This window comes from Mobula birostris, chromosome 10 (assembly GCF_030028105.1).
Source record: "Mobula birostris isolate sMobBir1 chromosome 10, sMobBir1.hap1, whole genome shotgun sequence".
In the NCBI taxonomy this organism is placed as follows: domain Eukaryota; kingdom Metazoa; phylum Chordata; class Chondrichthyes; order Myliobatiformes; family Myliobatidae; genus Mobula; species Mobula birostris.
The window spans coordinates 147,868,497-147,880,526 of NC_092379.1; the positions used below are offsets into that span (position 1 = coordinate 147,868,497).

The 12,030-nt window shown below is 47.0% G+C and overlaps 1 protein-coding gene across 14 annotated transcripts in view; it reads right to left on the bottom strand.

Moving 5' to 3' along the window:
- Positions 1-12,030, bottom strand: part of ints6l (integrator complex subunit 6 like) — a 194,740-nt gene that overhangs the window by 144,065 nt on the left and 38,645 nt on the right. For 13 of the 14 annotated variants that reach the window (XR_011887600.1, XR_011887599.1, XM_072271090.1 and 10 more), the window contains exon 4: positions 8,317-8,406. The exons of the other annotated variant lie outside the window; for it this stretch is intronic. Coding sequence is in view for 11 of the 13 variants with exons in the window: in XM_072271090.1 (XP_072127191.1) it covers positions 8,317-8,406 (90 nt within the window). In the remaining 2 variants the exon portion in view is untranslated. The remainder of the gene's footprint in view (positions 1-8,316; positions 8,407-12,030) is intronic. 14 annotated transcript variants of the gene reach the window in all.

The window sequence follows — 12,030 nt, forward strand, 5'->3', positions numbered from 1 at the left end:
TTTAAAACAGAAAATGCCAGAAATACTCAGGAAGCTCCTATGGAGAAACAGTTACCTATTTAGTTTGAAGACATGCTTAAGACAATGCTGGATAGATTTTTGCATAGTAGGGAAATTAAGAGTTATGGGGAAAAGGCAGGTAGGTGGAGGTGAGTCCATGGCCAAAGCAACCATGATCTTACTGAATGGTGGAGCGGGCTCGAGGGGCCAGATGGCCTATCTCTGCTCCTATTTCTTATGTTCTTTCACTAAAACTAGCAAATGGCTATCAATTAGATAAAAATGAAGTGCAAATATATGACCAGTGAGCCTGCAAGGTAAAGTACTTCCCAAATAAAAACCCACTACTTATCAAAAACACTGTGTGGTATGAACTGCAAGCACAAACAAAAACTGATTAATTTGCTGTTTGGCTCCCACACCAAAAAATCAAAACTGGCAACAAGTTAATAAGCAGGAATTTATTTTCATCTATGTTTATTTCTGGCTTGAACTATCATCATAAAATGCTCTCCAGATTTGCAGAAGTTTTAGTCTGATAATAGCTCATACACTTGTAAGGAGGTTTCGATTTTTATGTTACTGCGGAGGCTAATTAAAATGGCGTCTTTGTTATGTTAATCTGGGGAATGCGGCTTTGTTGTGTAAAACGCTGAGAAAGTTTGCGCAAGCAGTTTGTTGTGGTTTAGAGGGCGATAAGAAATACGTTATTAACCAATTGGGATAGTTGTTATGGTTTTGGTGTATTTGAAGATACTGTATGCGCGGGGTTTTGGGGAGAAGGCGGGAGAGCGAGACAGAGGATGGACGAGGTGCTGTGAGTCCGCTAACGGGGTCGGACCCCGAGCGCAACGTTCGGCGAGGAGACAGAGACGGACTCGTGTGGAGCGTCTGGTCGACCACCATTGTTGGTCCCAGGCAGCTGGTTGAGGTGGTCCGAGGGGTCGCAGGGTGAAGAAGAAGGCCCTTGAGCTCCAACGGCTTTTATGCATGAAGAGATTGAACTTTGATAAGTGTGGCGCCTTTTATTTTCCTTTTATATTTTATTCTCTTTTAATTATATAGTTCCAGTAATATCTATAAACTGTAAATCATTTAATTGCATCTGGTGTATTGTCTGTTATTTGGGCGGGGTGGGGTACCTCACACAGCATCCACACAAACGAATTATCCAGTTTGGCGGGGCCGAGGCTGTTTCCCTAGATGACAGCGAGCCGAGCGACCCTGAGGGTGGCCAGGGGGGCTACATTGTGTGGGCTTTGTCCGGGATTGAGTCTGCTGGTCCGCTGTGTGGGTGCCCTGTTTAAATCTGTAATGTGTGTCTCTGTGGGTTATTTGCTGGTGATTGCTGTATGCGTGGTGAGTGAGGTCTTTGTTCGAGTTCAGACTAACATTGACGAGTTGGAGGTGGCGCTAGGGGCTGTCCATGCGGTTGGGAGAGAGAGGAAAGAGTGGTCTGATTTGGAGGTAGAGTCTGCGAATAAATGTTCTAGCTCTGGCAGGCTCCGCCTGGCACTTGGGATAGTGTCCACCCCAAGAGGGGCAGAGGCGTGCGAGATGTGGGCGGAGTGGATCTCTGTTATTAGATGAGTGGCAGTGCTCGGTGGAGGGAGAGCGACAGGGATTGGTTGAAAGTTTGAGTAGGCGGGCTGGTGACAGTGTTAGAACTGTCAGGTTCACTTACACCGTAGTGACAGCTGTCAGTTATTTGAAGGGGGGGGGGGAGTTTTCAGTGTGTCTTCTCTGGCTAGGAGGGCGGCTAAATTGCTTGCAGTGCCAGGGGGATCATTTCAGGGGATCAGCCCCTCCTTCAGTTGTTCGGCTGATCAGAGAGGTGTCGGGAAACTTAGTGGAGACCCAGTGGGGGAACGGCTTGGGGTCTCTGAGGAAGCACGTTCCCAGCAATGTACCGATGAACTTCTGAAAGGAAAAGACCCTATTCCTAAAGGCTTAGAGGGACCACGCCCCAGGGTGTTGTTACAGATAGAGGGAAGCGATGCTAAAGCTATCCTCGACCCCGGGACACAGATCAAGTTGTTGTACAGTTCATTTTACAACCGGTGTCTGAAGCATTTATCCTTGACAACGCCAAGGGTACCGGAGACTTTGGGTACTAGTGGCAGTAGTTATCCAGAAGATGATGATTGGTTAATGACCCTGGAGCTCATGGAGGCATTTTCTGGGCACCCAGTGCGTCCAGTTGCTTCTGAGGACGTGTATAGCAGCCTTGAGCCGGTACCGAATTTAAACGAGACCCAGCGGTGATACAGCTTGGGGAAAGTAGCTGAGGGTGAGACCCTCTTAGTAGACGCTCCGAACCACCACGAGGGAGGGGAGTTGACCGCTGAAGACACCTCAGTGAGAGAGAGGTCACGGCAAATGTACCCCAGCAGCGTGGAAGATGAAGGCAGCGTGTGTGGGGATGATGCGATGTGGTTTAATGGGCTGCATCTGAGGAGTGGATGTTTCCAGATCCTGAGGAGTGCGGCTATTGAACCGAAGACGGCCATTACTAGTTCCCTAGGATTCTTCCGATCCGAAAAGATGCCCAAGGGCATATCCGGAGCCCCTGCATCCTTCCCGCGGGGCATGAGGAAGACCATGGGGTAAGTGAAGGTGTGTGGAGTTTTGACGTATGTGGATGACCGCCTAGAGCTTGGATTCACCTGGGGGGACTATGAGGCGAGGCAAGGCGAGGCGAGTGGCTGAGCCCAGGTGACCGAAGCGAAGTGTCAAATGTGGAGGAGTTTTTGGCCGGAGGGGTTTGGTGCAATATGAGGAAAATGACCCAATTTACCAGTTGAACTTCCTGGTGTTGGGACAGACGGTGGTGGACCGGGGGATGGAAACCCAGGTCGTCAATCTGAATGAGACACAGGGAAGAGAGGGGATTTGCACCGCACTGCGGTCATGTACTGATGAATTAATCCAGCAAGAAGAAACAATGACCCACCTTCAAAGGGATCAGCAGAAACTCAAGACATCCATTCAGAACAGATTGGAAGATTTACAAGTTGGGGAAGATCAAGGAAGTGTTCTGACTAAGGTCAACAGAAAACTGAGAGCCCAGGGAGGGGAGTTTGACTACACTCCCGAGGAGGTGAAGAAATGGAGGACAGATCTCGGAAAAGGGAGGCGGACGCTTGAAAGGAACCTGAAGGTGACTATCGCGAGTTTAAATGAAGTGGAAAAACTGAAAGTTGATGTGGAAGACGCCCTCAGGAAGAAACAACCGGAGGCTGAACATTTTTTAACTGCTGCTTTTCAGGTCAGGGTGGAAGAAGCTGGTGGGGTAACTGCAACCCAGATTGAGATGGTCAGGAACCCTGAGTCAGAACTGCGGAGGCTGTGGCGAGAGTTGAAGGAGTCCCCGAAGAAGCTGACGTCTCGACTGCAGGAGGCTGAAGGGGTAGCCCCGGTTAAATGTTTCAGTTTGGAGAAACTCAAGCAGCTACCGATCGAGGGAATGAGGAAGGATACGGGTTCGAAGGATGATGTGCTGCACATGTGGTACATGCTGCCTTTCGCTAACTTCCCCGTGATTGAGGAAGGGACCTTTGGCCCTTCTCCCACTGAGTCAGGTGTAGTGGGGAGAGCTAGCTGTGGGCAGTCTGAGTTACGGCAGGATCAGGAAGGAGGAGAGGCGGGGCCCCGGACACGGGACTGGGGGCTCCGAGCTGTAGTGGTGACCTGTATGAGAGAGGAGTTGGCAAGCCGGCCCGAGGTATCCCTAGTAGTGTCTGAGCCTTTTGGGTTTAGGTGAGGGGGTACAGAGGTCTCAGAGGATTAAGAAGCTCCCAGATAGGTTAGCCTATTTAGCGCCTGTGGGACGGGAGTAAGGTCCACTGCTTGGGGAGCACTGTCACTGTGTGTATCTGTGTATTGCGTGTCTGTAGAACTGGGTGGCGAGTTATTTAGAAGTCATGAGGATATGACTTTATTTGGTGGGGGGAGAGTGTAAGGGCGTTTCGATTTTTATGTTACTGCGGAGGCTAATTAAAATGGCGCCTTTGTTATGTTAATCTGGGGAATGCGGCTTTGTTGTGTTAAACGTTGAGAAAATTTGCGCTAGCAGCTTATTGTGGTTTAGAGGGTGATAAGAAATACGTTATTAACCAATTGGGATAGTTGTTATGGTTTTGGTGTATTTGAAGATACTGTATGCGCGGGGTTTTGGGGAGAAGGCGGGAGAGCGAGACAGAGGATGGACGAGGTGCTGTGAGTCCGCTAACGGGGTCGGACCCCAAGCAGGATGTTCGGCGAGGAGACGGAGACAGACTCGTGTGGAGCGTCTGGTCGACCACCGTTGTTGGTCCCAGGTGGCCGGTCGAAGTGGTCCGAGGGGGTTGCAGGGTAAAGAAGAAGGTCCTTAAGCTCCAACGGTTTTTGTGCACGAAGAGATTGAACTTTGATAAGTGTGGCGCCTTTTAATTTCATTCTCTTTTAATTATATAGTTCCAGTAATATCTATAAACTGTAAATCATTTAGTTGCATCTGGTGTATTGTCTGTTATTTGGGCGGGGTGGGGTACCTCACACAGCATCCACACAAACGAATTATCCAGTTTGGCGGGGCCGAGGCTGTTTCCCTAGACGACAGCGAGCCGAGCGACCCTGAGGGTGGCCAGGGGGGCTACACACTATTCAATGTTTCTTCATATTGTAACGGTTCATGCTTTACCTTCAGCATTTCCTGATCACCTTTGACAGCAAACTGTTAATTCTCTAAGGAAATTACATATTTTACTTATATGGCACCAACTTTTCAGGTACCTGAAGGCAAAAGCGCTTCCAAACTCACAGAAGTTCTTTTTATTGAACACCTATGCTTCATCCAGAAAAAGCAGGATTTCTGGTGGCCAACCATTTTAATTCCTATCCCTATTTCCACATCAATCCATAGCCTCCTCAACTGCCATGATGAGGCCACTCTCAGGGTGGTACAAGAAACATAGACTCAATGTTTCAGGACCAGATTCTTCCCCTCCACTATCAGATTCCTGAATGGAACATGAACCAATGTACACTACCTCACTAATTTTCCTCTTTTTCCACCACTTATTTAATTTTATTTATATATTTCATGACATATGCCTGTGATATTAAACCTGTTAGGCACATCCAGGTAGGTGTTAGAAACCATAGAAACCACAGAAAAACTACAGCACAGAAACAGGCCCTTTGGCCCTTCTTGGCTGTGCCGAACCATTTTCTGCCTAGTCCCACTGACCTGCACACGGACCATATCCCTCCATACACCTCCCATCCATGTATCTGTTCAATTTATTCTTAAATGTTGAAAAAGAACCCGCATTTACCACCTCGTCTGGTAGCTCATTCCATACCCCCACCACTCTCTGTGTGAAGAAGCCCCCCTAATGTTCCCTTTAAACTTTTCCTCCTTCACCCTTAACCCATGTCCTCTGTTTTTTTTCTGCCCTTGCCTCAGTGGAAAAAGCCTGCTTGCACTCACTCTATCTATACCCATCATAATTTTATATACCTTTATCAAATCTCCCCTCATTCTTCTACGCTCCAGGGAATAAAGTCCTAACCTATTCAACCTTTCTCTGTAACTGAGTTTCTCAAGTCCCGGCAACATCCTTGTAAACCTTCTCTGCACTCTTTCAACCTTATTAATATCCTTCCTGTAATTTGGTGACCAAAACTGTAAACAATACTCCAGATTCGGCCTCACCAATGCCTTATACAATCTCATCATAACATTCCAGCTCTTATACTCAATTCTTTGATTAATAAAGGCCAACGTACCAAAAGCTCTCTTTACCACCCTATCTACCTGTGACGCCACTTTTAGGGAATTTTGTATCTGTATTCCCAGATCTCTCTGTTCTACTGCACTCCTCAGTGCCTTACCATTTACCCTGTATGTTCTACCTTGGTTTGTCCTTCCAACGTGCAATACCTCACACTTGTCTGTATTAAACTCCATCTGCTATTTTTCAGCCCATTTTTCCAGCTGGTCCAAATCCCTCTGCAAGCTTTGAAAACCTTCCTCACTGTCCACTACATCTCCAATCTTTGTATCATCAGCAAATTTGCTGATCCAGTTTACCAGATCATCCAGATCATTGATATAGATGACAAATAACAATGGATCCAGCACTGATCCCTGTGGCACACCACTAGTCACAGGCCTCTCAATCCTCTACTACCACTCTTTGGCTTCTTCCATTAAGCCAGGTCTAATCCAATTTACCACCTTTCCATGTATACTTAACGACTGAATTTTCCTAATTAACCTCCCATGCAGGACCTTGTCAAAGGCCTTACTGAAGTCCATGTAGACAATATCCACTGCCTTCACTTCATCCACTTTCCTGGTAACCTCCTCGAAAAACTCCAAGAGATTGGTCAAACATGACCTACCAAGCACAAAGCCATATCCTCTTTTGCTGCCACAGAATCTCCTACCTGTCCCCCTAACTATTGAGACCCCTAAGACTATTGCTTCACCTGACTTCACCCCACCCTTCTGAGGATCAGAGCCGACCACGGTGCTATTGGTCTGGCTGCTGCTGCCTTGTCCAGACAGGTCATCCCCCTCAGCAGTATCCAAAGGGGCTCACCTGTTATTGAGGAGAATGGCCACAGGGAGACTCTGCACTGACTTCCTTCTCCCTTTAGCTCTCTTGGTGTTCACCTGTCTCCTCCCCGAGTTCTGCACTCTGGGTGTAACAACCTGCTCAAAAGCCATATCTATCAATTGCCCTGCCTCCCAGATGATCCTTAGTTCATCCAGCTCCAGCTCCTTTATGCAGTCCTTCAGGAGCTGGAATTGACTGCACTTCTCGCAGGTGTAGTTATCAGGGAGACCTTCAGGTTCCATGAATTCCCACATACTACAGGAGCAGCATTCCACACCTATATCTGCCATCCTGCCTGCACCATACAATGGGCAACCAAGACCAAATCAGCAACAACGAAAGGGAACACTAACCCTTTTAACCTGTTTATTTGGTCTCAGCCTCTTCTCGTCGAAGCTTCTTGAGTGGTGCTCCTACTCTCACCACTGGCCTACCAGCAATGGCTGCCCTGCTTGTCCCTTCTTTACTTTTATTTAATTCACAGTGGCTTGCTCCCTCTGCTGATTGGGCCTCTGCCCACGAAGCTCTCCTTTTATAAAAGCTTTGCCGACCTGCACAGTAACCTCCTCAAGGTGCTCTGCTCCTGCCACTGATTGGGCCTCTGGAATGGAGTGTTCTCTGGGGCCAAGATACTAAACACATTACCAACAGCACCAAAAAGCACATATGGTTACGTAACACCCTGGGAAAGGTTTCACTGCTAATGTAATGGTCTTTCTGTAGGAGCAGTGTTTGCGTTATGGTTAGAGATAACGGGTGCTTTGGAATGTGAGCCGTCCAATGAAAGGAGTGTGTTTCGTGTCGTGTGCCTGACACCGGCGTGATCTAGGTCTTTGTTCGGCGGGAGAAGACGCCGGAATGGAGAGGCCGTAGTTCTCGACCCAGAGTGGTGCCATGATCCGCTGAAGGCTGGGGAGATCAAAGGAGGATCGGTGAAGTGGAAACCCTGAGCTCCAACTTGTGCATATTAGACTGTTACATTAAAATGGACCCTTTCCTTTTTTCTGCTTTTTCTTTACTAACCCTTTAGTCAAATTAAGAAATAAAAAGCTAAATTATTTAATTGTGTATGGTGTACAGTCTGTTATTTCATGGTACTGATCTGTAACAGGGGAACAAATCACGCAGCATCCACCCAAACAGGGGGTTTCAGGAGAGCTTACACCTCAATCTCACAGGTTTGGCGGGGTCAGAGACTGTCTTCCCTCGACTTATGCAGCCGATAGAACCAGAGTGTTTCAGTTACGATTTCAGAAAAATATACAGTAATAAAGAAAAGGAAATACAGCCCTGAGTGTACTTACTGTGCATGCTTGCAAGAAAATGAATCTCAGGGTTGTATATGGTGATATATACTTTGAACCTTTGAATAGGGAGGGGAATTAAAATCACTTGCAACTGGAACCATGACAGACAAAGTGCAGGTGCTTGGCAAAGTGGTTGCTAGGTCTCACTGATGTTGATGAGGCTACATCCACAGCAAGGACTGGAATAAACAAGGTTGGAGGAGGTGCAAGTGAATCTGCCTGACTCACTGAGTTCCTCTAGCAGCTGATTTTTGGCAAGAAGTAGGAAGACTGAAGCCATTAAAATTCAGTAAAATCAAACAAGCAGCTGTAGGAATTGGGATTACCAAATAGAAGTAATGTTAAATTCTAGGTTACAACTGCAAATCCATGTACAAATGCCTCAAGGCTCTGCATTTTACCTCGTCTTGCACCCCTCCATTGTTTGTCATTCTGCTTCCATCAGAGATAGTGATTATAACAGACGGTTCAAGGAAAAACGGATTCCTCCCCTGAAGAAAAGAAACCACATTTTACAAACTGCAGCACACGGATTTCAGAAAGATCTGCACGTGCTGACTAGCACAGCAGGTTCATTCACAGTTTCACAATGAATGCCTGCAAATAAATAGAATCAAGTCACTCACGTAGAGAAGGTTAATTATAAACAGAAATCAAAAGATTTTCTGAAGCAATTTTATGCTTTGTGGCTTTTTCAAATAACTCTTTTAACTTGTCAATGTTATTAAGTAATGATTTCATCTCAAAACACCTTGAAAGACTTTTGTTTTTGGTTTAAGAGGATGGCGATCATGGAATTCCCCACCTCCAAGGCTGCAGTATAGTCATCAAGTTAATTTAACACAGAGATTCTGGATGTTAAAAAAGGCAAAGTATATGGAAAAGTGCCGGAAAATAAAGCTGCGGTAAAAGATTAGCCATTATTCTGCTGAAACTCCAAGAGAGTAGAGGGATGAAATGCATTACCACCCTAAGGGCATAACTTTGTGCAGGGCAAACCTCATTTAACTAATCTGAGTTTTTTTTGAGGAAACTTAAATGATTGATGAATGCAGGGTGGTAGACACTGTCTTAATGGATTTTAGTAAGGCTCTGACAAGGTCTGCATGGTCCAGAACGTCAAGGCACATCGGATCCAGAGTGAGCTAATTAACTGGGTTCAAAATTAGCAATTAGAAACTAATGGGAAAAATTTCCAGTTGGAATTCTGTGACCAGTGCTGTACCACAGAGATCAGTGCTGGGACCCTTGTTATTTGTGATACAGTGGTGCGAGAAAGTTTGTGATCCCTGTAGAATTTTCTCTACTTCTGCATAAATAAGACCTGTGATCAGATCTTCACACAAGTCCTAAACTAGATAAAGAGAACCCAATTAAATAACATTATACTTGTTCATTTATTTATTGAGAAAATGATCCAGTATTACATGTATTTGTTGGAAAAAGTATGTGAACTTCTGGGGTAGTGCCTTCTACAAAAGCTCTTTGGAGTCAGGTGAGATGAGATTGGAAGTGTGGATTGTACAGGTGCCTGTCCTATAAAAATGACACACAAAGTCAGGCTCCTGACAGAGCCTGCTCTTCTCAAGAAAGATCTATTCATGTGCACCATGCTTCAATCAAAACAACTTTCAGGAGACCTTTGAAAAATTGTAAAGCTGCACAGAGCTGGAAAAGGCTATAAAAGGATTTCTAAAGACCTGAGTGTTCACCAGTCCACAGTAAGAAATTGTCTACAAATGGAGGAAACTGAGTACTGTTGCTAGGAGTCGGCATCCTGCAATATTGTGAAAGGACCTGAAGCAAGCAGTTCGTGCAAGGAAGTCCACCAACATCCCAGAGTGGAAGCAGTTTTTTAAGGAGAAATGGCCTAAAATTTCTCCAAACCGGTGTGCAGGACTAATCAACAGTTAACGGAAACGTTTGAAGTTATTGCTATACAAGAGGGTCACACCAGTTACTGAAGGCAAAGGTTCACACACTTTTTCCAACAAGCACATTTAATAATGGATCATTCCGGCAACCCAATCAGCAGCAGAAGCAGGCCAGAGCCACGAGGTTTTGCGCAGGTCGGCGACACTTGTTTAAAAGGAGACCCTTGTGGGTATTCGGGCTCATTCCAGCAGCCCAATCAGCAGCAGGAGTAGGCCAGAGCGACAAGGTTTTTCACAGGTCGGCGATGCTTGTTTAAAAGTACAGAACGGACAAGCAGGGTGGCCATTATTGGGAGCAGGTGAATGGTGAGAGTAGGAGTGTAGGGTTTTGACTCAAAGGAGGCTTCAGCTCAGAAGAGGTGTTGGCTTTGGACAAGTTTCTGTTAAGGTTTTCGTTTTTTTCTTACTGTACTTAGTGTAGTAAATGGCCGTTGTCTGCTCATTGTGCCGGATGTTGGGGTCCTGGAGGACCCAGAGTCTCCCACGGAACTACACTTGCGTGAAGTACATCCAGCTTCAGCTCTTTGAAGACCACGTTAGGGATCTGGAGCAGCAGCTGGATGACCTTCGGCTCGTACAGGAGATTGAGGAGATCATGAGAGTGATAGGGACGTAGTCACCCCTAAGTTGCAGAAGGCAAGAAGCTGGGTGACTGTCAGGAGAAATGGAAACGTGAATAGACTGTTAGTGCAGAGCACCTGTGACCATTCACCTTAATAACAACTATACTGTTTCGGATACTGTTGTGGGAGATGACCTCCTTGGGGAATGCTATGGAGACCAGGCTCCTGGCACTGAGGACGAGGGAGATGTCTTCATTTTTTAAAGAAAAGGGCTTCCCTTCCTCCACTATCAACTCTGCTCTTAAACGGATCTCCCCCATTTCACGTACATCTGCTCTCACTCCATCCTCCCGCCACCCCACTAGGAATAGGGTTCCCCTGGTCCTCACCTACCACCCCACCAGCCTCCGGGTCCAACATATTATTCTCCGTAACTTCCGCCACCTCCAACGGGATCCCACCACTAAGCACATCTTTCCCTCCCCCCCCTCTCTGCATTCCACAGGGATCGCTCCCTACACAACTCCCTTGTCCATTCATCCCCCCCATCCCTCCTCACTGATCTCCCTCCTGGCACTTATCCGTGTAAGCGGAACAAGTGCTACACATGCCCTTACACTTCCTCCCTTACCACTATTCAGGGCCCCAAACAGTTCTTCCAGGTGAGGCAACACTTCACCTGTGAGTCGACTGGGTGATATACTGCGTCCGGTGCTCCCGATGTGGCCTTCTATATATTGGCGAGACCCGACGCAGACTGGGAGACCGCTTTGCTGAACATCTACGCTCTGTCCGCCAGAGAAAGCAGGATCTCCCAGTGGCCACACATTTTAATTCCACATCCCATTCCCATTCTGACATGTCTATCCACGGCCTCCTCTACTGTAAAGATGAAGCCATACTCAGGTTGGAGGAACAACACCTTATATTCCGTCTGGGTAGCCTCCAACCTGATGGCATGAACATCGACTTCTCTAACTTCCGCTAAGGCCCCCTCGTACCCCATCTGTTACTTATTTTTATGAACACATTCTTTCTCTCACTCTCCTTTTTCTCCCTCTGTCCCTCTGAATATACCTCTTGCCCATCCTCTGGGTCCCCCCCCCCCTGTCTTTCTTCCCGGACCTCCTGTCCCATGATCCTCTCGTATCCCCTTTTGCCTATCACCTGTCCAGCTCTTGGCTCCATCCCTCCCCCTCCTGTCTTCTCCTATCATTTTGGATCTCCCCCTCCCCCTCCAACTTTCAAATCCCTTACTCACTCTTCCTTCAGTTAGTCCTGACGAAGGGTCTCAGCCTGAAACGTCGACTGCACCTCTTCCTAGAGATGCTGCCTGGCCTGCTGCGTTCACCAGCAACTTTGATGTGTGTTCCTGGCACTGAGCATAGGTTCGTGGTGCAGAAGGGAAAGGGGGAGAAGAGGGAAGTGGTAGTGATAGGGGACTCAATAATCAGGGGAACAGACAGGAGATTCTGTGGATGTGAACGGGTACATTGCCTTCCAGGTGCCAGGGTCAGGGATGTCTCAGATTGCGTCCACAATATTTTGGAGAAGGAGGGAGAGCAGCCAGATGTCTTAGTATAGGTCTTAGTACCAATGACATAGGAAGGAAAAGCAA